The 27,274-nt window shown below is 37.3% G+C and overlaps 2 protein-coding genes across 6 annotated transcripts; both read right to left on the bottom strand.

Annotated features, from left to right (window-relative positions):
- Positions 1-727: 727 nt before the first annotated feature.
- ZNF830 (zinc finger protein 830) lies at positions 728-11,502 on the bottom strand. The gene is made up of 10 exons (XM_085318743.1): positions 11,374-11,502; positions 11,105-11,204; positions 10,750-10,867; positions 9,875-9,908; positions 8,240-8,439; positions 7,828-7,918; positions 7,109-7,172; positions 4,335-4,415; positions 2,896-2,972; positions 728-1,130 (listed from the first exon to the last, which is right to left on the bottom strand). The coding sequence occupies exons 1-10, from the start codon at positions 11,493-11,495 to the stop codon at positions 947-949; spliced, it is 1,071 nt and encodes a 356-aa protein (XP_085174869.1). The 5' UTR covers positions 11,496-11,502; the 3' UTR covers positions 728-946.
- A 2,221-nt stretch (positions 11,503-13,723) lies between these two features.
- BAG1 (BAG cochaperone 1) lies at positions 13,724-27,107 on the bottom strand. Of its 5 annotated transcripts, XR_014897522.1 has the most exons (9): positions 27,029-27,107; positions 24,905-25,033; positions 24,629-24,711; positions 23,859-23,972; positions 23,232-23,339; positions 22,950-23,070; positions 19,115-19,180; positions 15,763-15,825; positions 14,424-14,442 (listed from the first exon to the last, which is right to left on the bottom strand). XR_014897522.1 is itself a non-coding variant. In XM_085318669.1 (8 exons), exons 1-7 carry the CDS (start codon positions 27,069-27,071, stop codon positions 19,161-19,163), a joined length of 618 nt encoding a protein of 205 aa, XP_085174795.1. In that variant the 5' UTR covers positions 27,072-27,107; the 3' UTR covers positions 15,832-18,214; positions 19,115-19,160. The 5 variants fall into 5 exon arrangements, 3 of the variants coding, with proteins under 3 accessions (XP_085174794.1, XP_085174795.1, XP_085174796.1); XR_014897523.1 differs by lacking the exon at positions 22,950-23,070 and having other exon boundaries at positions 19,115-19,192; XM_085318669.1 differs by lacking the exons at positions 14,424-14,442; positions 15,763-15,825 and adding an exon at positions 15,832-18,214.
- Between the last annotated feature and the right edge of the window lie 167 nt (positions 27,108-27,274).

Below are 27,274 nucleotides of genomic sequence, written 5' to 3'. Positions count from 1 at the left end.
ATAATACGTTTAGAAAAAGCTTTTTGCTTTGCATTTACCAAAGCTCAAGATAGTTTCTGCTTTCTGGGCCCTAGTTTTGTCCTGCTTGTTGGTTCTTAATTTTACTTCTCTGGCTGRCAGAACAGAAATCATTGTAGATGTACTTCTTTACCTTAGAGAAACATCTAGTATTTACAGTTAAATAAATGATTTTACCTAGCAAAGTCTCCAGGACAATACCTTATCTCCTTGCATAACTAAATGAAAGGGTAATAAAATGTCAAATATGTAACTGCTCTGTTTTCCTACCGCCAGTTTAAGAAGTGTGAGGCATGCTACAGCTTTATTAAACAAAATGATTAATGCTATAAAGAAAAGTCTTCAGCACTGCCTACCTCTTTTAGCAGATCACAGAGTACACACTGGAGAAGAGGCTGCACAGCATTTCTGAGCTTGGTATATCCAAACACATCAGAGAAACTGTAACAGATCCAGAAAGACTTGCATACYTTATTGGGGTCAGAGGGAAGAGAGTTTTAAAACTTCTGAAGTAATATAAATGCATAAAGCTTTCCTTTATTTCACCCCATCATGGGGGAAAATACCATCACGCCTGCTAGTTCTTTACTTCCATACACAATGACACAAATCTCCAACTTACTGTACACATYTAATGTCCAAAAATGTTAGAGATTCTAAGTTACTCTTAATCCCATTTAAAAATACTGATTTCCTACCAGAGATATTTTATTGGAAAGTTACATTCAATCTTAAAATATCTGCAATATACAGTTTTTTACAGCATGTAGTACACCATTGTAGATCCACAATGATTTTTTTCTTCCATAGTTGGCTCTCTACCATCTCACAATCCTCTTTAAATAAATATTTTAAACAAAGACATCTCACTTCTGATAATGGAAGTAACATCACAGGTAAAGAGAGTATCAGTCATGTTCCAGAAATGCTACAACAATGTCCCTTTCACCCGCCAGTCTTGAGAGAGCAAATCCTGCAATTCTTCTTCATCTTCGCTATCCATACTCTCATCCTCTTTCTCTTGTGTCGATTTTAATCTCATGGCTTCTTTAAATTTTTCCTTCATCAGATCCTGGCGATTACGCAACAGCTCAACACGACGGTAACATTCACTGTCGAAAAATAAACCACCTATTAACATTTGTGGCCTTTCCAAATCAAGTGGATTTCCTGTGGTGCTATTAGTTTGCTTCTCCAACTTTACATGAAAAAAAAAGCTTAAAAGCTTTCCAACAATAAAAAAATGTCTTTCAATATGCTACTGCACCTTCTCAGATTAATTAAGTGGAAGTGGAACAAAAGAGAGGAGATGCACAAGCAATTCTCTAACAATGAGGCCTAATCCAAACATGTAACAACTGCAATACCACCACAAATTGATTTAAGAACACAGAACCAGTATCCATACTTCAATACCGAAGAGATTCAATTATTCGCTCCACTTATGTTTTTCATATATGGTAGAAAAGTGAGCACTGGCTACCACTTTTTCTATCTTAGAGGCAGCATCCCTGAACTGAAGACAAAAGAGTAACACAAGTGCTCATATCCTTTATCTGGTTATTGAGTGCTATACTAGGCCTCTAGCCTTCAGCCCTGACTTTCAGTTTTGCACTTATTTAAAAGTTCTCAAAACTATTCTAAAAAATTATTAATAATTTTGCAATTATAATAGGATATTTTGTTGACAATGCCAAGTAGAGTAAGTTTCTCTGACTGAAATACATTTCTGCTTGTTTCACTCTTACTTGACAGGGAGAGTCAACAAGGGAAGATTACTTACTATCTGGATCCTATTTCCCCTTGTAAATCTTACAGACAGTTATACCTAAAGATACAAAGGCTAAGGAAAACATGAGTTTCACTGGAATTATTTTGATTTGTAGATTCATTATAATTCTCCATGTGCAAGAAACATACAGCTAACCAAAACGTTTTCAAAATGTGAAAGTCAAAAATGGCATTTTTAGATAGGTAGTTTATGCTTTTAACTGCACTTTGTATTCCAGACCAAATTCATCATCTCAGATGCTCTTAAATCGCAACTCATAATTCTACCATTTACTTCACCAGCATCTGGGACATGTTCTTGATTAAAACTGAGTGAAACATTGTAAAGTTCTTTTAATGATAGATTTCTGATGTTGAAAGCCCATGGGCACATATGCTTAAAGGTAAGCTCCTGGCATTGAAACAGTACTTAAAAGGTAAAACATTTTCTCACTCTGTTTGGAATACCTGCTTTATCTGCAGAATTTCTGCTAAATACACAGTAGTGCTCTGAAATAACCTGCATTCAAAACACTCAGAAAGCTACAAAAATGGTTTTGTTAGAGACAGAAATAGTTAGAATGGTACTTTCAGCACAGCAAATAGATGATCAAAACAAACCTCATCATGGAAATTATGCTCCTTTATTGTGCAGAAAAATCAGACCTTGTTTTWAAAAAAATGGTTGTTAAGTATGTTCACAAAAACTCACTCCAAATTCACAACAGAATTACTCAAAGCTCAGAGAAATACAACTTCAGGCATTTCACGGAAGCAAAAAAGGCAGTTTTTTTCAAAAAGGATTCAAAAAGTTCAAAGGATTTACATTTTATTGCTTCATTTTGCCCTTGCCTGCTTGCTCTTTTCAATGATCCTAGCACAGTCTCTTTTAGCAAATAATTACAAAACTTTGCACCAAAATTCATGTTCTTATTAGCTATCTATTTGAACTTTAAGGGAATCTATCTTTGTCCTCTAAGTGAAATACCTAAATGTTTAATGAAAAGTAGCATCACAGAAGATTATCATTAAAAATGTTTGAGTCAAATCAAATAGATACCCATTCCTGCTGGAGAACAAAGTCTGAGGAAAAACTGATCTACTTACATCTGCTCATCAATTTCTCCAATCTGACGATCCAGTCGTCCCTCCTCATCCTCTTCTGCCACTATTGCTTCTGAAATCTAAACCAGAAAGGCTCTAAGAAAATTTATATTCATCCTGACTTTCACTGTTGTTCTTTTTTGATGTCCATGTCTTCCCTTCCTCCCCTTCCCCAACCCCAAGTGTCTTAAAACTGTCATTCTCCTATATATACAGTCCTACCTTCACAACAGACTCTGGAGGCACATGCAGAAAAAGACTTCGTGATCTCAATTAGTTTTAAATGGAAAGGACACAATGAAATGTTACATTAGCCCCAAAGCAGCCAAACTACTTTTTATCACTCTGAATTTTTCAATACACTACTATTTGCAATTGAGCATAAAGAAACTATGCACACCCAAACTCTGAGGCTGAAATAGGAACTCTCTCTCAATATTTGAGACTTTATTACACAAGCGTATTGAAAGTACTGGTTAAATATTCCCACTAGATGCCGAAGTATTTCTAATCTGTTATTTTTTTCAGCATATACTTTCTCAAATCTGAATGTCTGGGAGATGCTATGCAGTCAATGATCCACGCRTAACTGAGAAGATTCCCTCTAAGCTGAAGAATTATCTGAATGGCTAATGCTAGCAAAACGTATCCACTACTGTTTTTGTATGAACATTCACTCTGTTTACAGTGCTGACTGCTATAAAATGAGCAATGATAAATTTTYTGCGCCACTTAAGAGTTGACACAAGAGCAATTATTTATAGTTAAAAAGAAGAAAACTGGCAAATACTCAAAGGAAGAGAGAGAATACCAGCTATCTTTAAAGTTAGTTTCACATTGTACAAAAGGGGCGGATAAAAACTTGCTCTGGGAAAACATCCATGCAATGCTAAACAATAAGAAATGAAAGTACAGAAAAAAACTGAGGCCAACTTGTCACATATATAAAAATCTTCTTTTACTTTTTACTTTCCCAAAGTTTGGGGTTCCTTTCTAGTAAATTTAAATTAACAATAAAACCCAGATCACCTACACTTTATAGATCTTGCTTCAAAAAGACAGGCATATGGAGGAGTTGCTTGGCTTTTAAGGTTAAAATATGATTATATCTCATCTAAAAAAGAGCCTATAAATACAGGCCAATATTTGGATTTAGAAGACCGATCTGAGGTATCTGCTATCTTACTTTAATGTAATTTAACTAAAGTAACKAGATATATTGATGACTGAATCCTCATCAAAAGTTCTTTCCACTTAATTTTGCTTCAGTGGAAAACCTAAGAAACCATTTACTCATTGATTAAGCACATTTAACTACACCGTGCATTGAAACAAGTAGCTGACAAATGCAGTATGTCAGTTATTCCGCAGACCTGCATGAAACTTGTTTTCTGTATTGTGTATTGTATTTAGAATCAATAAAAATAGATTCCATTACTTACTGTGTTGACCTGTCGCATCGCCTTTTGAAATTCATCCCATTCTTTGTCCATTTGATCTTTTGGAGCATCAACTTTTCGTACCTAAGGATTATGGAAAAACAAGTGTGTTAATAATTAATGTCATATCACCCTTTGTGCACTGTAAACCAAAAAAAGACGAAAATTTTTATGAGATTTTCTAAGAAAAGTCCGATAAACATACTTTAGCATAATGTGTAAGAACAAGATATTGTATCAGATTTTAGAGGAAAACAATGACTCTATTCCTGGATTAAAATGTCACATTAAAGAACAATTCACAAGGAATGGATGGTGTAAAATGCCTGGATTAGCAAAAGTGATCAAACATRGTAATTTTTAAATTACCAAACCTGGTAAGTTTTAAATTCTTCCATGAGCTGCCTGTTCAATCATATATAGCAGCACGTCTCAAAAGCAGTGAATTATCAGCTTTTAATGTAACAGAGTATACATGATTAAGTAACTAGTCTGACTACCCCCTTGTATTTCAAATCTAGCCCCTTTTTGACATCCAGAAAAAAAAACACTGCAGCTACATACCACTTATATCTGCAAAGCTTTTTCTTTTGTAGAAAGTATTATTTAGTAATGAGAGCATTAATTAGTAAGACAAGATGACTGAAAGAGTAGCAGCTGTAAGAATGATCTTCAATGATGTAATCAAAACCAGATTCTGCTTTTAGCACAGCATATTAGCAAATAAACCAAATCATCTACCCTTGTAATCAAAACTTCCACAAATGAAGACTAGAAGTTGTGGCATGTATCATTAAATTAGATGACAGATTATGTCTGGTCCTGGATTGGATGGAAATTACAAAAGCAGGAGAAGTAAGCAGTTTGGACAATGATTTGTGGTATCTTTTTGCATTAGCTTTATTTTTCCTTTATTCATTCCTCTTTTCCGGCAACACATCAATCATCATCATGGTAAAGACAACCTATGCACAGGTTTTGTTCCTGAATGATTATAGGAAATCCAGTAGAATGAATCAGGTTTATAGAATAAATTAAAAGTTTCAAGGCAAATTACATAGTGGGAACTAGTATCCATCATTTCCTTTTTCTGTTTTGTGATTATTTCTAACATGCGCATATGTAATGTGTTGTTACACACTGTAGTTGTCTTTTGTAATACCTAAGTGTTTGTATTTGTAATAATAAACCCAAATACATAGATGTGACTTTTTTGAAATATTTATCTAACCTGGAATTGACATGCTTTATAACATTGATGTAAATAATCAACATTTTTCAAGCCCACAACCTCCCCGCCAAAAAGCCCACTAGAACTTCTGAAATTAGATTATTTTGTGCACGATTCCAGCACAAAAGTCACTGCAACCATCTCAACATAACTAATRTCATAGACACTTTCCTCCTCCTTCATATTAGCCACACTCAGAAAGGACTGATTAAAACAAACATCACTAAACAGATGAACGAAGAACCTGTTGAAATATCTATCCACTTGTAAATTTTATCAGCTAAGGAAATGACCTTAAAGGTCTCTAACCAGTGTCCTCAGAAGATACAAGGACATCCACCTTTCTTGTTAGACACTCCTGCTTTATACTAGCCTCCCACCACATGATGAAACTGAAGTATTTGAAGAGTGCAATACACAACTTAGTCATATGCAAAAATAAATAGAAGTGTCTTTTTCAGCTACATATTTCAACATTCAGAAATTCATTACTCAAAGTGTCTGAACATGAGCACATTTACATTTGCCAACATACATATGTGCATGAGTGGTGCCAGAAGAATCCTGCCAGAACAATTAAGAGAGACAAGTTTGTAACTGTGACAGCAAGACTATGTAAACATAAAGAAACCTCACTTAAAAGGCTCTCCTAATCAGAAGTCATGGGTCCACCTCACAATGGAATTTAAATAAACCAACAGACTTCTACAGTGTGATCATAAGAGAAACATATTCAAAAAAATAACTATAATTTTGAAAAAAAATGCAAGTCTACAACACTTTTGATAAAGATAACAAGAAAGCTATCAAATCTGTGGTAAATTTTACAAAAATATGCTTTGCATTTCAAAGATCAGTGTTATTTTGATCATGATTTGGTATTGTCAAGTTGTAGTATGATAATAATAATAATAAAGATGTTGATCAAAATTCTAAGATTTTTAATGGTTGTTTTTGGATCAACACCTTGAATGCCCCAACATATTTTCTCTTTTTTTCTGAGCAGCCAGAAAACCCCATAGCATTAAAAGACAGTTTAAGATCAAGCTTAGTGTTATAGTACATCAGGACTAAAGATTAGAGTGCCTATCACAATCCAGTTGTTTTTATTCTAGCAGTCTGTATAATATCAATACAAACTTAAACCAACTCTTAGACTTTTCAACAGAATCTCTCAAAGCACATTACAAGTATTTTTATATTCTCAGTTCAGAGAGGCAGAAACTGACATAAAGAAATGCCTTTCGCAGGGTCGCTCACAGAAAAAAAGTGGATCTTCCAAATCCAATCCAGCATTTTAGTCAATGAATAACATTGCTTCTTTTAACTCAAGAAGGAAACCAAAAATAGTCTGAAAGATGGTTTAACAAACTCTCCTCCTCCCACACCTTTTCATGTCTTCTTATTAATACAGAATGAAGTAATTCAGTCATTTTCTTATATTCTGGTCATAACTAATTACCTGGAAAAGCATCCCTACTACTTATAAAATTACGATATCTGTCAGAAAATAAATCTGGTAGACTAGAAATACAAGACCACTTACTTTCGCATCTACTTCAGGATCATCGAAGAACCCTTCTGGTAAAGCTTCAGCTGTGTTTTCTTTCCTGAAATGTTAAGATTATTACCCTGAGTTAACACTTCATTTTTTTTTTTTTTTTTGGGGGGGGTGTTCAAAATAGTCAAGAAAAAAAAAATCCATTTTATAAAAGCACCTAGAATAGAAGCAAGTTTTTAATGCTCCGAGTTTCACCTACAGTCATCAAAACTCATTTCTTCTATTTGGTCTTACCTAACAGACAAGGAACTGCAGACAGATTTAAAATTCACTGACAAAACAGGAACCATAACTCAGGCTTCCTGAACTACCCTTTCCAGTGCGTTGAGCACCCAAGTGTTTTAACAACAGAATCTCTACTTAGACTCTTAGACATTGGCTTAGGCCAATGTCTAAAAAAGTGCCTAAATGGACCAAACCACTATTATAAGAACAAGTCAATGGTTTCTTTAAACAGTAAAAAGCAGCACTTGACACTAAACTTCAGAAGTATCCTGTATTAAAACTTGCAAATACAGATATCTGGAAGAGCCACAGCTCCATTTTTTATCCTGTCTGTAGGGTGTYAAGTATCAGTCTGAAATGATGCTAGATGCTGAAATTATACACAGACTATTCTGGTTACAAGATAACAATAACTCAGATTTCTGAACGATTACAARTATTTTCAGAAAGGGTAACATTTATTTCATGTAACCACTTACCTTTCCACTACCTTCTCTTGTATCTCTCGTTTCTGTATGGATCCTGAATGTGAAACTACAGGTGCGGCCGTAGTTTTGCTGTCAAAGAAATCTATAACAAAGGACAGAAGCCACAAACAATTGTAAAAGCTCCTACACAAAATTCTGACTAGAGAGGAATTTAAATTAATACCTTATTGAATCAAGCAAAAAAAAGCCAGATATTATTCCACTAGACAACCTCACATAATTACAGTGTAAAAGTGGTAAGTAGGCTGAGAAAACACTATAAAATAACCAACTACCCAAGAATCTCTCTCTCTACATTCCTTCCACAACTTAATCAGTTAATACCAATAATCAGAAAAATAAAACAAAATCCCTCCATCACACAGCTTTTCCTTACTGAATCACTTACTATATTCATCATTACCTGTAGGTAGAGAATTAGTTATTACTTCTTGAGCTGGAGGTGGAATTTCAGTTTTATGCGTAACAGATGATTTGTTTGAGTGATCTTCCTGTTCTTCATCATCATCATAATTTCCTGACAATAAGCTAGGACCTAGACCCTTTGAAAGCTGTTGTTTTGCACCGTTTTGCTCTGTTTCATCAAAAAAATCTGCTGGTAGCCTAGTAAAGAATATAAGAAATAAATATTTGAAACTTTACAAAAATCAGTTACAGTCTAGCATCTAAAGTCTAATGTGTGAACATTACGATCTTCTTAATGTTTTGCAATACACTAAACTGCAGAGAAACTAATGTAACCATGGTCCAAAGGCAGCACATAATTGCTGTTTTCTTTTAAAGTTCCTCAGGAACGTTCAGGTTAGTGCTAAAAACACATTCAGATTTCAATTATTTTACTTGTATATTCACCATAAGATAATTCAATAAAACTATCCTGTAACAAAGCAAGGTTTCAGGAATGCAAATTATTTAGATAATACTATGTTCACATTTAGTTATTTGTATCTGTGTACCTGCTGTGAATACAGTAAATAAAAAATTCATGGGACAATAGTGATACAATGTCACCCAAACCTTGATAACCTTCATGTATAATACAACTACTTATTTTAGGTACTTATTGCAGCTCAGAACTGCAAAGAAACAAATTCATTCTGAATCCAGGAAGAGCTGCACAGGCTCAGCAATGAAAAAAAAACTAGATTTTTATTATTTTTTCGGATATCTGCAGGCCTCCAAGCTAAACATTTTTTCCTGTGTGATTTTAAAATTACTAATACTGACTAATTTTATGATGAACAAGCTTTGCAACTGTGTAATTTTATACACAAAAAAAGAATTTCCACAAGGCAACAATGTCTGTTAGGGTCAAGATTATAGTGCTTAATGGCAATGCAAGACAATAATTTATCCTATGTAGAAGGGTACATTTGGTAACAGGAGACTTATAAGCCTCATGTGATATCTCCCAAACCAATATGGATGTCAAAATATCCTCAGAAATCTCAAATGGTCCCAAGATGCATATGTGAGGAAAAACRACTAAATCACTTGAAGGGGATTTGTTCACATCTTTAAGAGAAAGACCTCATCTGAAAGATAGGCATTTACATGACTTTAAGAAATAAAAGTCTCTTAATAAAAATCTGCTGATGAAATTTATTAGTAGGTTTTGTGACTAAATATTACTGGCATGTATAGTATGTAATTTCTCTCCAAGGTATCTTTTTTTTAAAAAAAAAAAACAGGATGCTAGCATTACCCATTGGAGTGCATACAATAATCTACTTACTTTTATTCTAATAGACCATATAAAACCACCATACTAAGCATTAAAAGTCTGATAATAACAACAAATTACTTCTTGTTTTGTTGCACACTCTACAGTTAACATTGTGATTTTCTTATTTACACAGAGGAAGATGCTGTCAAACTCAAGGTTATACACCCATATTAAACACTGAACAGAAGCAGGAATCTGCTGTTTTGTACCTGTATCTTTACCCTTAGCTGGGAAACAACAGATGAGGAAAAACAGGGTGAGAGCATAACAAAGTTCATACACAGTTACAAAAAACATGTAAGATCTACTTACCCAGATGYAGACGTGTGTGGTTTGTCATCTGAACCTGTGTAATAGACAAGAGTCACTTCTTACAGTCTATTCTTTTAAAAGAAATATCCTTCAAATAAAGTCTTACTACGGCAGGAAGCTCATAAAGATAGTGTCTATTGTCATAATTTCTTAACTGCTGCAATTTAAATGTTCCCTAGGACTGTCAGGTGCTACTAGTGCTGCAGAGAGTTCCAATTCTATGTACAGAAAAGTTACTTTCAGAGATGTAGTGTCTGGCATTTAGTCAAGCCCAGAACAGTAGTTTCTCTTACAATTCTTAAAGAAACTTAAAAAAAAAAAATCCCTGTGTATGAACCACGGACAATAGAGTATTTTGAAAGCACACAGCTAGTTCTTCAAAGAGAGAGAATTCTGAAACATTTGCTTTCACAGGTGTACCATTTTCATATTCATTTGCCACAGGGGAAGAGATTTAAACACTTTCTTTCTTTTAGCCTAAACTTTCACGAATGGTTTGTGGTCCAAGGGCTTGATGGGGGCAGGTTCAGCTCAGTTGGTTAGAGCGTGGTGCTGCTAACAGCAAGGTTGCGTGCTGAATCCCTGCATGGGCTATGCTGAGGGTTGGACTAGATGATCTCCACAGGTCCCTTCCCTCCTTAACATTCTATGATTTCACTGAAAAGGAATACTTCTAGGCAAGTGTTTCCACTGCTTAATATACAGAGTTTCTCATGCTGTTTGGACCAAGCCCACTACTCCGTGACCTACTAACCCAAAAGAAAACTAGCTAACCTACCAAAATAGCAGTTTTCTCCTGGCCTTACAAACGTACACATTTAAGATAAAAAACGTCAGATTCTGCCAAGGGCTTTTTAAGTAATTTTATGCTTTACCTTTCGTTCTCTTTAATTCTGTATTTTCTGCCTCATTTTTCCTCTTGACAGGATGAGATGATGTACTAGCAGCTGAACCAGCTGCGGTCTGTTTCGTGCCTTTTAACTCTGCRACTCTCTGCAAATTAGTACAAAATTCAGGAGTCAAACTACGGAAAGCCGTAGACAGCTGGGAGCTAAAAGTCGATGCTAACGCGGAGGTGTCTAAAGCATTTCTTCAACAAACCCAGCGAGCTGCACTGAAACACTGCGTCACCCGGCAGCGGCGGGCTGGAAGGCGGCCGCGGAGCCCGTAACACTGCCCGCCGCCCCGCCCGCCGCCATTTCCCCCCGCCCGGGCCCGGCGGCCGCTCACCTCGCGGTGCTGCTTGCCCAGCACGTGCGTCTGCCACAGCAGCTCGCTCTTGACCGGCACGTTGCAGAGCGCGCAGCTCAGGTGCCCCAGGCTGTTGTACGTGCGCCGCCGTTAAGGAGAAGCCAAGGCGCTGTGGAGCCGCCCCTTCCTCCTCCCCCAGCCCCGGAGCCCACCCTCCCGGCCGCGCCGACGACACTGCGCGGGGCGGCGGCCCCGCCTGGCACCACAAGGAGGGGAGGACCGCGTCCGGTGAGCGCGGCGCAGGATATTTGGCGAAGGGCGAGTCGATCCGCTTCTTGCCCGCGTTCTGCCGCTGCTTCTCCCGCATGAGGCGCCGCAGCTCCTCCTGCCGCACCTGCTTCCGCCCCGCGCCCACCCCACCCGCCGCCATCTTGTCCGGCAGCGCCACTCCCGCCCACGCCGCGCGCGCGCGCAAAGGGGAGGCAGGGCTGCCGGAGCCCCGCCCCCGCGCAGGCAGGAGGCGGGGCGGGGCTGCCGGAGCCCCGCCCCCGCGCAGGCAGGAGGCGGGGCGGGGCTGCCGGAGCCCCGCCCCCCGCAGGCAGGAGGCGGGGCGGGGCTGCCGGAGCCCCGCCCCCCGCAGGCAGGGGGCGGGGCGCGCTCTCCTCCCCTCGCTCTCCCTCCTAGTAGCAGCATTCAGTTGTGTGGCTTAGTCGCATTTTTCAGAATTCAAATCCTCCAAGCACCAGCAGAACCGGAAGCGCTGTTATCCAGATGCCTCCTAGGCTCTCTCATTAGCCCCTTTTACCCCTTCGGTAACCCCCGTTGTCTGAGCTGATGCTGCCCTCAACAGGCCAAACAAACATGCAGTTAGAAGTGGAGCATGCGCTCAGCCTGCCTCATCCGATTTCAGACTTGAAGGAACTTCCCTACGTTTGAGGTAACTGCCCCAGGGGGTGATAGTGATGGTTGCTGTTTTTCGTTGCACAGATTTGTCTTAATCTGTTTACTCTCTTGTCCTCGCAACTGAATACTGGTAACTGCTGTTATCACAGAAGTCCTCCAGTTCTTCTGGACATCCTTTTCTGAATCCAGATGTGCTAGTGGGAGAGGTTCATCATCACTCCTTTTGCCTCAGACTACTAAATAGTAAATCTTTGCTAATCTAAAATCATCAAATAATCCATCCCACTTTGAGACAGGTTCAGGATATACTCACCCAACCAGGTCTCAAGGAGCAGCAGTCTCTGGTAAAAGAGGGATGATAAGTAGCTGGAGGCAGGTACCTTTTCCACCGACAGAGAGATCCAAACAACGCCTGTCTTTAGCCTTAACGTTCTGGCTGAAGAGAGAAAACCACAATGGAGCAGAAGTGAACACAATCCTAGTCATGACCACAACTCTTCGTGGGCAGAGGAGAATACGTTGCTTATTACACACACACCTGTGAAAGTTCAATGCATTAGACCACATTCACTTTTGAGGGGGTGAGGATCCATTTCATCAAAGAAAAGTGGGCAATTTTGCATCCCCTGAATTAAGCAACTGTGTTGCTGTTGGTTTAGGAGTCAGCAGAACCTGGCACAGAAGTGGCACTAAGCTAGGGCTTCACAAAAACGTCTACAGCTGTTCCTCCCTATAAACTTGAAGTAGTGGGCAAATACAATAGGATGAGAGTAGGGGAAATATACTACAGTCTTGCCACACATACCATTTTCTAACTCATAGCTAWGTTTACTACAATTGTAGGCCTTAAAATCTTTCACAGCTCCTAAAAAACAAGTTTCATATGGAAAAAAAGTGCAATCTTACAGAAAGTGTCAAAAACAAAAATATGGCAGCTTGAATCTTGTTATGGTCAAGAACTAYTTTTTACAATGGAAGTGACCCATTTTTAATGCAGGGCTACCACTTAATATGTCCAATGGTGTTTTTCACTAAAGAAATGCTCCTCCAATTACAAACACCAGAGAAATACTGCAGGATAATACTTTACTGGTTGTAACTTATCCTTTTAGTCACATTTTCTATTTTTATTTTGTAAGGAGAGCTAATAGTTAAACAGTCATATGCAGATAAAGACTCATTATCTAAGGGGCCATTTCTAAACATCCTCAGTCTCTGACTCATGTGAGATGAAGCAGCTTAGGTTTGTCACAGGAATAAGCTCTTACCAGTCAGTATTTCACTGGTCACTGTGTATGACAACGGACCCACGTATCAGAAACATCACTGAAAAAACAGCTGCCATTACACATATGCCAGCTGTGAGCTCTGGCTCACAATTGCAAACAGAGCTGGCTGCAGCTGCTGAAACAGTTGCTATCTCCTGCCAAAGTTTTTCATCTACCAAGGAAGGCTAAGCAGAACATGTGTCTGCAAGCATCAATTAGAAACAATCACTGCAAATTTCCATTAAATACAGCATGGATTCAGTGAAACCAGAAAAAAGCCAAAAATATCTTTTAAGAGTTCCTTACTGATACCTTGTTTCAACTGAATCTTTTGCCTATGAGCAGCATAAATGATCCCATTTCCTTTCTCAMCATAACTCAAGACATATCAGAAGCAATAAAAATAAGCTATAAAACACAGAACATCAGAAATCTATGTAAAAATAAGTGTATCAAGGAGATCAACAATGCAAAGCACCACTCAAAATTATGTATGTATTACAGTACATTCCATTTATTATGACAATTTAAGGCTAAAATAGGTACAACTCCCTTATAGTCAAGCTTTCTTATATTTATCAATGCATACAAACATTAAGTAGATACAAATGTGTGGTCTTCTTATTGCTCTGGACTGTCTACAAGAATGTTATATTTCCCCAGATGTTACATCAGTAATCTTTTTTCAATCAAGCTGAAGTTCTACAATTGAGACTTCTGGCATTTTTAGGATTATAGATCTTCTTTGATTTGAGCTGTCAATAAATTCCAAGACATAACAGACAAAATTGCCCATCACTGCAAACTTTGTTATTCAGTTAACTAAACACTCATTCATAAGATATATGACAATTCACCACAAATATTGTTTCTGCAATTTAAAGGAAGAATTGTTTTCTTTTCAGAATAATAGATCTAACCAAGTGGCAACCATGACAACCAGCAAGTAATGATTAACTAGTACCAGTCTAATAGACTGGGCTTTAAAAAAGAAAAGAAAAAAAAAGAAAAGAAAAAAAAAAGCTGAATACATTGAATATGTGCTCTAAAACAAAGAGCAAACTTCTCTTCTTGCTCATAGAGCAATTATGTTTCCTAATTAAGTAGAGCAGTGTCTCATTCCACCAGTGCCAAATTCTTTGATTGCAGCTTATCCATTTCTTGACCGATATTTCCTTCGATTGTATCACACTGGGCAAGAAAAGCCTGAAAATAACAAACAAACGTTATCAGCGATGCAATTACAGCAATGGTAGACTGCTTCTTAAGAACAGAAAATAAAGTTTCCACCATGCAAAGAAAGCAATTCAACAACTACCTCCCAGATCGGTTTTGATAATGGCTTTATTAACTGTTTTATTTACCTAGAATCCAACAGAAACATGACAACAATGTGGCTGTCCATCCTCACCAGTCCTGCTACTAAACCACTTCAACTTAATCCAAAATCCACAATCACCAGTAAGTTAGGGCTTTAGTTTTGAATATAACTTTAGAACTTCTTCCTACAATACATACTTCTGTAGCCTAASACAGGACTGAAAAATTCTTTTCAGTCAAATCAAAACAAGCCTTTGTTAAGCCAAGAACTCCTTGTTTGTACTTCTCAAGACCGCAAGGCAACAGGAACCCTAATCTTTACAAGTAACCAATGCGCCTCAATGGTGGAAAGCTCCTTTCCAAAGAGAACAGTCCACAGTATCTTAAGCATTTCTTAAAACATGCCCACAAATTCTTACAATTGTACTAACTCACACACAGTAGTTAAAAGCCAGTGGCTGCTGGTTACCTGATCACAGCACGCCTTAACACTTTACGTTTCCTATCTCCACCAATATATTCTCTTAGGCCAAGTCCAARGTACTAACTGTAGTTTCTATCTACATATATGTCTTACACTCAGTTTTGCTATGTCTGCAATAGAMTTAACAGTCAAGCAGTATTTTTAACGCTATTTAAATTGAAATAGCGCTAAGAAACTTTTGCTCCCTCCCCTCTAAACCAGTACTTTGTTGTGCCAGGCCAGTGGTTTTTAACCATCCTGCAGTTTTGGATCATCTGTCTTCACCCAACCCCTTTTGCTTTTACTTTAGAGGCTTAATGTCTATAGAAAGTTGGTATGTTGCAATAGATACTAAATTTTCCAAAGAACAGCTCTACTAAGGTGTTTCCCAGCCTCCAGTAGGAGCCAGCTGGCTGCCAAAACCTCACTCATTACTCCAGTTCACACAGATACGGGAAAGAAAGAATGTTTGTGATCCTTTATAAGTAATCAGAATTGCTTCCATTGTCAGATAGCCATAAGGCCAACCACTAATTTAAATTACAAATATTATTTGAAAACAGTATGAACTACGAAAATCTATTTTTATGTTCCTTTATAAAAGTATTAAATACTACTCAAAAAGAGGTCATAAGAAATAATATTGTAACAACGAATACTGCAAAAATCTAAGCTCTAAACATAGCTCTCATTTTCACAAACGGTTAGTTTACACGTACCCAACATAAATGAGAAAAACTCACCTGAACCCTTTTCACCAATCCCTTCTTTTTCAGTTTGCAATCACTGAAATTCTCTGGCAGATTCTGCAGTAAAATAAGTGAACAAGTTGATGCAGCTTAATCTTGAAACTAATATATTAAACACACAGAGAAAAGTGAATGCATCAAAGAGCTGAATCCTCTTAACAGGCAACCTGGAAATGGCATGCCTGCTCAGTAAGGATGATTACACATGAAAGAATTCAAAAGAAAAAGTAATCATTTCAAAAAATCCAGGGATATAACATGATGATTGCAAACAACTGAGCTAGCAAGTTTACCATGAGGCTTCAGCTAACACACAGCAATAGACCATATACACTTTGTCCACTGCAGCATGTTAACTCCTCTGCTAAGCATCAGCTTCAGGTTTCTGAGACTAATGAAGATGTGGTAATTTCTTACAAACACATTAACTCAATCTTTCATCATCATTAGACTATATCATCAATAAATAGTCAGCTGATGCAGGCATTGCTAGTCTGTTTAAACTGTATGTCTGATCTTCCCTGTGAATCTATTCATGGAAGGCTCTGTACATGAAGGTTCTTAATTAAAGTCAAATTGTATCAATTTCCCTACTCCTTCCACCCAATATATATGTATAATTTAATACATATCATCTTAGCAAATTTTACAAGCTTTGTTCTTTTGGAGAGAATTTAAATTGACATATTGGATGGGGGAGGGTGTTTTTGTATTTTTTTTTTTTTTTTTAAACACAAACGTTCTCAGAAACACTATGCTCACCGCTGGAAACATAAAAAAGGTCACACCATCACATCTTGGAGTTTCTCACTGGTACATTTTTTTTCCTTTTAAACCTATATGAAGACCAGAGGTTACCCTATCTTTCCCTCTGTTTCATTTCTCCTAAAATGCAAGTTCCACTGGAAAATTCAGATACAAAAATCATTTATAAGAATTAAAAAAAAAAATCTTTTCTTTTAAAGTCCAGCTAACCATACAGAGTCTTAAATATGTCTTGCACGTAATATAGGTGTTAAAAATACACAAGACTGCACACCAAAAAAACCCCAGTCATTGTGAGAAGTGAAACTATGGGCTTAAAGAGACCTTGGGCAGTTCTGGAGCAGAGATCACACTGCTCTGGTATTTGTGTAGTGATTAGGACATTGTGGGTGGTACCAGATAATGAAATARTAACAGCCAGGCTCTGAACATACTCTGCATCAGGAGTGAGGAGGAAACGACCACATGGATTAAGCTGCAACTTATTTTTTCATTTACTTCCCCATAAGCCCTGGTTTAAAATCCCCATCATTCTTCTTCTACCCTCACTGGCAGGAGGAACACTGAACGTTGCTCATCTCCTAGGACTGTATGAAAGTTTAAAATGGGAATAACTACTACTACTACTAAGCTAGCCTAGTCCCAAGGTCAGATTTTTTTTTTATTTTGTTGGTTTGTTTCTGGAAGACGGATGAGAAGGAAACTTCTGTTCCTGTAGTTTCAACTTCCATTTCTGTTGTTCCAGCACCATTTGGAGTTTTCCCAAACAGTAATATTATTAAGCTGATAAGACTCATATAATTTTTTTTTTAACACTTCCTTTGAGATCAAAAAAGTCATCTCCCTTGCAGAGAGCTTTTATGTCAGACTGCACCTTCCGAAACAGCACCAGAAACTAGACATATTTTTTCCAGGCTGAAAAATTAATAGCAGTATCAAAAGGCACAAGACAGGTAGATCAACCTGCAGGTTAACAGAGACATCCTCCCAAATACAAACTGGTGCAATTCTATTCTTGCAAACAGGGACAGAAATGTCTAAAAAAATTAAAAGTTATGATTTTTCCTCCTCTTACTACCACAAATATTTTTCATTTTTTCCCAAGAAACAGTTTCCTTTCCATCTCCTCTTCTATTTTGTAAGGGGAGGAAAAGCACCTTTAGAAAATAAGTTATCAGGTTAATTACAGGAATTCGTTATTCACAATGTCTAAACTCTCCCACAGCAGCCTGATTTACATTGGTTACTTTCTTCATTTATGTAGTGTGGCTTCATTCTCTTTGGATTTACATCACAGGATAGATTCAAAAGCCATTACATATTTTCAACAACTGTTTAAATAAACAAAAGCTTTAATAGTGGCCCACGTCTGTTTCTCAAAGCACAACTTTTTTTAAAAAAAATGTTCATTTTTGGATGTACATTGCTCTTTTAAAAGTGTATTTTCTAGCACTGTGTACTGCAATAAGGTCTTGCTCACTGCAGCATGCTAAACCTGCATGTCTCTTCCCAATAAGCACAAGGTTGTGATAAGATTTTATTATATGCATTTTTCCAGAAAATTGGATGTTCCAAAGACATTACAGAACAACTGAAATGTTAATTTAAAGCTGAAGTTAGTCRTCTTCAAACACTAGTTTTAGCTCACAAATAAAAATGAAGGCCTTTGGAATACTTACAGCTGTCACAGAAAAAAAAAAGAGAAAAAAAATATTATAAAGGTGTATGAGGTACTTGAATGGATCTTGTTTATGACACAGGACCCTGTAACCACAAGAAGAAACACTCCTATTTTTCCCTTGGTTTTGTACAATATTCATTTTTGAAAAATGAAAAAAAAAAAACAACAACAACAACAACAAGCATCTGACATGAAAAAAGTATTTGATGCCTAGTATTTGACCCCACAGTGTGTAATAACCTGGAAAAACAAAGATCAGTTAGGCCTAAATATTAACAATTGATTCTCACCAGAACATTAAGATCTCACCRTGTCACGGAAATTCTTCTATGCCTTGAAGCTCTTCATGACTCAATTTATTAATAATCAGATTTTAAAAAATGAAATAATATGCTAGCTCAGTTACATTGTCCATGCCTTCTCGTTATCTCTCTTTGTCCAGAGCTTTTTATCTCAGATTGCACCTTCTGAGAGATTTTGGCCTATTCAAGTATTCCTACCAAACTGCAATAGCATGTTAAACAAGCAATCTTCTAAATGGATCTAAGTTAACTATTAATAGCAGATAGGGAAACCCAGATGGGCTACCACTCAATATCCATTTAAGAAACAAATACTGGTAACTGAAGGAAAACCGTGAAATCCATTTCTATTTGGACATTTTTCAAAACTCTTTTTAAAATGCATCTGTGCATGCAAAATTCTATGTTTGTCTGCCTACCCTCATAGCAGTTTTTAAAATCACATCTTGTAAAGCCCTAGGCAAAGACATAGAACCGGAAGCCCTAAATGTACTAACTTACCATACTGCTTAAAATGATTAAAAGGTATTTTGCAATCAAATTAGTAAAGCTTACAGATCTTAACATCAAATTAAATCTCACAGTCTCTCTATTTTACCTTAGTCAGCTTACGTCTCCTCTCCAGGAATACGTTGTCCAACTATTCAGGATTTAACAGGTGAAGCTGGCAATAAACCTTAAGTCACAATAACATTTCAATATTTAATTAAAATCAAATTTAATTTATATATTTTTAAAAAATTATTTAATCTAGGCAGTGCTTCTGCAAAGCTCTTGCTAAATTTATGTTTTGGTGCATTTCTCACAGATCAATAGCTTGGGTTAGTAGACAACTTTCCACTGCATAGCATATTCTGATTCATACAGCAGGTCTCTTGCTTTCTTCTTTCTCCATGACAAAACCCTGTTCCAAGTTTCACAGTGCTTTGCATATATGCGCTTAAACTTTTGAGCACTGACTGCTGTGCAGGCTTTAGTCCAGCAACTTCTGTAGAACTCCTGGGCATAGGATTTTTTTTTTCCCTCTCCAAAACAGGTTATCATTTTTCTTTTCTCCCCTTCAGAAACAGCCCGACTCCCCCTACTACCACTGGCTAGCTCCTCCTCATACCTCAAATTCAGAGCTGCTTAACCACATATTTTGAGGGGTCTTACCATGTGGATACTCTGTCTCCCACACTAGCAGTCAACAGTAGCAATAGCTAGAAACCTTTTAGATTTCTGATATCAAATTGATTAAAAAAATCACTCTGTTGCACACAGCACCAATGTTAATGCTCTTATACGGATTTTTGCTGACACCACTGTCCATTTAGGCAGAAGCTTTTTTGTTTTTTACATTATATTAGGGTTTTAAAAACACTGTAATGTACAGTGTTTTGGTGCATTATTTTTACCAATTGCCATTCCTTCATCACCTATTATTAAATAAATTGGTAAATTAGGTAAGCACATTATGTTGATACCAAAATTTTCTCACCTAACTAGTCATTCAAGCAGCTTCTTTAAAAGTAGCTTTTTAAATGCCTGCACTTGTCAATGGGTTTTCTGAAGTGGTAACTAGGTGCTCTACTCTCACTGAGGAGTGATGGCACTTTCATGCTTCTTGTGCTTTATAAAAATATTCCCCTTTTATTTTACACTTCTGATCCATATCAAGAAATTTAAGAATTAAAAATACGAAATGCCTATCAAACGTTTAATTATCCAAATAAAATCAAAGATTCAGAAGTAAACTCACATCACTCCAACTGTAAATGGTAAAACTTCATAGAAGCTTGTGAAGTGTTTGTTAACAGCACAATAACACTATTTGCAGAATAATTCCTTCTTTAAYCCTTGAAATGTTAATTAAACATTAGTTTACCTGATACGGCCACTTTGACAGGGGATTTTGCAGTTAACGTATGTAAACAAAAAAGCCAGTGACTTTATTTCAAGAATTTAATAAGGAATCATCATGAGAACAAAGTAATCTCTCAGGTACAAAATCAGTAACATGCTTCAAGTAAATTAGAGTAGGCTGACAAGAAGTGCATAGTATCAGGCCTGTGGGTTTAAATTTTATCTCAGRACTAGGTTTTCCTTCCTTTCCTTTGTTTCAGTAATTTGTCTAAAAATTTGTGTCAGCTAATCAAGTCAGGCATTTTCTGTGTTCTATATACTGAGATTTGCAGTAAGTGGTATGTGTTGACTTTTATTCCTGAACCAAGTATTTTAATTGCTAAAATAAATGAATTTCCAATGATGTATACAGATAAATCCTCAACTGCTGAGCAAAACTGACTCTGTATTCCTCCTGAAGAAAATTAAATGATTTGCAGCCTGTGCAAAGACTAGAYAACATTCAAAAATTTTTTAGATGCTGAAAAGATCCCCACTCTCCCCTCTCTCCTGTAGAAACAGTAGCTATTTTTAACGAAACATGTAATGTTAAAATGTTCAAGTTGCAGGTACTCTACTCGGAGACATCCCTTCAAGTCTTTGTTTCTGCTCTTTTGGCAGTGACACCACTGTATCTCTCCTCTCCCACCCCAATACTATATGGCTCTTAAACTACTATTTTTTTAGGACTTGTTTTTTACTTGGGTAAGGCAAGGAATATTAAGAAATATGTAAAACATTTCAGATACACAGGAAAATTGCTTTCTAGAAGCTTTACACTCTTCTACTTTAYATTTTTATTTACCATTTTTTCACACAATTCCTTACTTCAATAGCACTTGTTCATTATCCTCAAACATACTTCATTACTGTTTTGTGTTACTACATCTGTATGTTCCACAACTGCAGTATGTTTAAGTAACACCTTCACAAAGTTGGGGCCTAACAGTGTTATACTAGAATATTAAGACAAATCAATATGGAGGCTGGTTCCAAAACGTACCTTTCATCCACTGCTACGAGAAGCCCTAATTTTCATCCCACCCTTAAAAACATGATCCTAATCAATGTCAGCTTCTAGGCTCTTCTACAATGAAGTCAAAAATAACTATCGCCAATATTAAAAGATATTAATCATGATTAGTTTTAGTCCTGACTGCTCCATTTCCACAAGAGAAAGCTGAGGCATCTGAAGTCCATTATTTCATCGAAACAAGAAGTCACCAGCTTATAAGCCTCCTAAAATCTTTTATTAAGCCTGGAAGCCCATGTCCAATACTATCTAGAGCATTTTGGATAAGGGGATAGGTAATAGCAAACTTTCTATTTAAATCATGCAAGCAATACCAGAATCAAAAGAAAACTTGGGTTAATAAGGACTAACAAGGAAGCAATGAAGAGGGGCTTTCAAGGTTGCTTGCTAGGTTTCAGAACTGTATGTTAGCATACAAATACTGCCTTTTATCTAAGTAGGCCATGATACCRGAAACCAATGGGATCAGAAATAAGCTTTGATCCCATCCAAATGAGCCATTGTCACCTCATTGCTATTTTCATGGTAACACACAGAAAATCTGCCACTTCAAACAAGGCATCAGTTGTATTAAGTCTATGTCTGATAGCATTCAAGAAGTGATGAAGACTACTGAAAGCTGAAGACTTCAAAATACTAAACTACTTTTTTCTTTTAACTATAACATGCAAGAAAAATTAAAATATACTTAGAACTGTCAGATATAATAAGCATAAGCTAAACTCCTGGCAGCAAACAGCAAAGGCTAACTTACCATTAAAACTGCACAGCATGAAAGGAGGAAATAAGTTAACAAACTCCCCGCCAATCCCAGCAACCCATAATGTACAATACCTGGTGAGGGCCGATGCAAATTATTACTCTATAACATAGTCAGCCGCTCAACTTTTTCAAAGTACTCATCAGTTAAAATCCATTTGTTTCACAGAACATAGACCTTTGTAATAAAACATGCTGAAATAAACCCATAAGGGTCACTGTGGAAAGGAGTAAACGCAGAGACACTACTACCACAGCAAAGCAGCATGGTACTCCTTCAGAACAGGAATTTATGATCATGATATGCAACAGAATTAGACTACAAAATGAAAGAGAATGACTCAATAGACATAGAAACTGAGTAACAAAATACCCTAGTTGCCACAATCTAGGGCAAGTCCCATATTCTCATGCAGCTCTCAGTTCTCACATTATAYAGGGAGATACATACTATACTCTAATAAGGATGCTGTAAGGTTATGATCCATTAATGACTGTGAAGTGCTTGGATAAACCCCAGTACATTTCAAATAAAGAATCCAGTCCTCAGTATGCACACTTGAATAAAAGTTCTGTCAATCCACATAGGACTGACTAGAAGATTCTTCAGGACTTCCTTGTTCTTAAGCAATATAGAAAAAGTGCTTCTGCTTTTTCTGAGTCAACGTCTCCTCAAGACCTTTACTGTTACCATAAAATATAATCTAACAGGTTTTGTCAAGACAAACCAAAAGGGTAAAACTTGAGTAAAGGATACCCATTTCATGCAGTCTTAACAGGCTGTTGCCCAATATGAAGCTCTTCTGTAGAATGGGGATGCATACACAGGCATTAATGTCACCATTTAGTAGCCTTTTGGAGAAACACAGGGGCAAGAGCTGGATATTAAAGAAAAAAAATGAGCAAACTAATTAACTAACTTTAAAAAATGAAATATACTTGTTAGTGTTTTAAAATATCAAATAAATTATATTAAAGATTTATTCTTAAAAGCAAACTTATTTGGGGATATAATGCCTTTCTGTGATTATTTACTTACAATGGAATCTATCTGTTCCAGGATCTTCATGAACTGCTCTGCAGTTCCTTTTATCCTCTTGTCCAGCTTTTTCAGAGCTTCTGCCTGGAGATCCTTTGCTAAAAAACCCTGAGGAAGAAAAGGAGGGAAGACAAGACAACACTATTCCACACCCTGAAGACTATGCAGCTTAGAAAAATTTGTCAATCCACTACACTAGAAAATACTTTTTACTATTCTGTAATTTCACGTGCAATAAAAACTCCAATCTCAATTTGTATTCCATCAATGCTTGAAATACTATCTGTAAGATCTACTAGGTTTTCTTAAAATATTAAACAAAACTCAAAGGAACAGCCATCTGCCTTTGAATTTTGAGAGAACAGTTCATGTTTTTCTAGATCTAAAGAATATCATTTGTTCAATATGCAACAATATTTACCTTTTTCTAAACAGTGCAATACATATATCTCCTTATTTTGAAAACTCATAAATAGCATTTGAAGTTTAGTAAGAATTCTACAGTCCTTTGGAAAGCTAAAAGGGACAGCATATTACTCACTGTATAAAACCTTCAAGCAGTATTTTTTAAAATATGTATCTAAAAATAGTCTTGCAAGAATTTAAAACTATACAGAGCTGACATACCTTCTGGATACTTGTGAACTCTTTATTAACTTCCTCTAATTTGTTAGCTATTTGCTCCACTGACTTCTCCAAATCTTTTAACTTCTTTAATTCAGCTTCTTCCTCTGGACTATTCTGTGTATTCAAAAGCATAAAATTCACAACTGTGGAACAAATAAAGTCACYATGTAGCTAAAGTGCAGCAACAGTGTGATACAGAAGTGAAGGCTTTTCCTGAATTAAATATTACACTGTGGTTATTCTTTCCATACTTTAGTACCTACTAAACAAGCTACTTCTAAAGCTTAATAACAAATATAGTAGCAATGTATACAAACATGTTAACTGAGATTAATTTGAAGAGAAAAGGAAAAGTGCAAATTCTGTTATTAGCTTTATTATCTTGCAAGTAGAGGAGGAGATACTACTTTGTCCTCAACTTGACAGAGCTAGTCACAGGTCATTTCACTAGAAGTAACCCAGCAGAGACAGCAGCTACAGGTTTTTGTTGTTGTTGTTTTTCAACTAGAATTATAAGATGGACAGAAAAGGGTATCAGCACACAGGAGCTTCACGAGTCACACATTGCTGACAAGTGACAGAAGTTTGTCAGTAATTTAATTTCAGAAAACTGCAGAGTTATTTGCAGTACAACATGAGACTGAACACAGCTTTGTGGGTGTGTACACAAGGTGAGTTTTACGCTGAAACTTATATTCATGTTCAGGAGTTGAGCCACTAATAGAAATTAGGATAATGTAAGAAAAAAAAATTGTGAAGGCAACGCTTACCCTTTTCCCAATCAACATGACTTTGCAACCATTTTTAACACCAAGTGCTGATAATGGTTGTTCCATTTCTTTTAGAGATTTCCCTAAATGGAATGAGAGAGGAAAAAAAAAAAGTCAAAATATTACTAATAACAGTAAGTGATACTTTCAACTGTTCTTTCCAAGTCCTAAAAATTAAAGTATTAAGAACGTCTTTTTAAAAACGTTTCAGGTGGACACCTGAAAGTAAGAGGAAAGGTACTATCTATAAGAAACATGAACAGATTTGTAAGTTACCTTTGTATATCAGCTTCTGAAAAGGAACTGGAACACCAGTGACTTGTTCAATAAGTAGAGCCATGTCTTGTAGTGTAGGTTCACCATCTTCCTGATGAGAACCGACCTCAATACTGTGTTTTTCATTACCTAACAAAAACAGAACAACAGTAGTRTCTATTGTTACCTAGAAAATTTTAGGTGGAATCAGTTYCTAATACTTATTTCCATGAACACAGAAAGTTCTCAAATCACTGATACTCATGTACAGACTTTTAAATCACAGGGTGCTATTACAATTCTTTATCTTAGAATTCCTTCATCTTACTCATCTCAGCTGAAAATATGTATGTATTTTTATCTTTTAAGAACCTAAAGAGGCAGATAAGGAGAAAACTACTGGCCATAATGCTCCTGAGGGAGCGGGGGGGGGGGGGGGGGAATATTAAAGAATGCAGCTAATACAGTCATCTCACAAGCTGAAGAATGGAAGCCCAGACTTTCATGATCTGCTTTATTTGCTACTTACAGGAACTTCTAATCACACGAGTCTTGGGAAATCAGAGATGGTTTATCACTTCCTTTGCTCCCTACTCCTTACGCATGAGAAGCGATCAATGTCTTCCCAGCCTTCCCTCTAATGCGCCACCTGAAAGAACTCTCACAGTCTAAAGATGGTTTCTCCCTTCAACACATCTTAATAGAATATCTATCTCCAAGAAAAACCTGCAAATTATGAATAACACTGCAGGATGACTATAGCACAAGTTATACTGTCAATTCACTGCTGAGTGAAATCACAAAAAAACACCTCGTAAGTTAGAACTGGCATTACAGCTTACCACTCTTTTTCTGTAAGCGACAACAGTGATTTAAGATCTCAGCTAATGCAAATTTCTCAATTCTTTTGGAAAACTCTAAATACATTTAGAAAAATCAGGTCAGCTCAATGACTTGTAGATTGTACAGTGATACATGTGGGTCTACTATCATTCTCTTTCTTAAGCCTTCATTATGYGTGTAAAAGTAAGAAATGATGGAAATAGAGTTTTAACAAAATCGTTTCTACAAAGATCTAACAGCAACAGGTGTAAACCAGATAGCTGAAGTCCAAGATGAAGGATACGTTCTACCTGCCATGAATGACAAAGTAATTACAAACAAGAAAATAACTGGAAGCAAGATGTTGGAATTATAGACATAGCATTTTGAAGGAAAGTTGATACGATCTGTGCAAACGAAAATCTCTCAGCCGAAAACGAGTTCTCTGAAGGTATCAACAAGCACGTAGATCATGAAGCTCCAAATACATTACTCCACAGGGTCCCTCAGCAAAGACTCTTAAATAAACTAAGCTACCAGGTGATAAAGAAACATAACAAATACCAGTTTGAAAATAAGAATAAGCACACAGAAATAAGCAGTAAGATCTCCATGTAGAAAGAACATCACCAAAAGAGTGCAAAAGAGATGGGAGCAGGGAGTACACTGTTCAATTATTAAAAAAAATACATAAAATAGTCGTAAGTTTTAAAAACAAAATTTGCTGATGAATGATTTTTAGTACTTTACTATCTTCAGTGTTCTTCCTCACGTCTAACCTAAACCCACTTTGTTATAATTTAAGCATATATTGCTTACCCTGCTTTTAGGAACTGTAGAGTCAAGGCTATTCTTAACTCTCTGCATTAATTTTTCACATGTATTTGAAGATTTTAGTGTGTATCTCCCATCCACTTYCCCCCCCCTCTGGTTTCTCTTCTTTAGGGAAAAGCTCAGTTGTCTCCAAAGGCCGTTGAGTAACTCATTTCATCAGGTCGGCACCCAGCTGTCCTAACCAAGAAATTATCTTTTGCTGCTGCAATTTCCCATCTCGCTAACCAGACATTTTCAAGCTTCTTCAACAAATAAGCAGGAAGCCCAAAAGACAGCATCTGCTCTTCGTACGCAGCACTGCCTCCAGCCCCGCGGTGCATYTCACGTGAAGGAGGATTGCTGCCACAGGAGGGAAAGCTGCTGCCCCCACCGCTCCCCGGGGAGCCGCGGCAGGGCTGGGCCGAGACCCTCCCCCGCCCGCCCCGCCGCCAGGACCCGCCCCCTGGGGCGCTGCGGGCCGCGGCCGCTCTTCCCTGTGGCGGCTCTTACTGTARGTGACGGTAACGGTAACCGGGGCTCCGCGCGCCGCCATCTCAGTCCCGCCAGCAGGAAACCGTCTCGCGGCGCTTCCGGGAGCGCGCCAGAAACGCGTCACTTCCCGGCCGCGGGCTGCCCCGCGCCGTCCCCGCCCCTAGGTGGCATCACGAGCCGGAGTGATGTCGCTGTGCGCCGGGGCGGTGCGGAGGACGCTGTGCCCCGGCTCTGCTCCGCTTCCGGGGAAAGCAAGGGGGAAAT

This window comes from Rhea americana, unplaced genomic scaffold (assembly GCF_003343005.1).
Source record: "Rhea americana isolate MKP2758 unplaced genomic scaffold, rheAme1 scaffold_55, whole genome shotgun sequence".
In the NCBI taxonomy this organism is placed as follows: domain Eukaryota; kingdom Metazoa; phylum Chordata; class Aves; order Rheiformes; family Rheidae; genus Rhea; species Rhea americana.
This window is presented reverse-complemented; position numbering and strand designations above follow the sequence as displayed.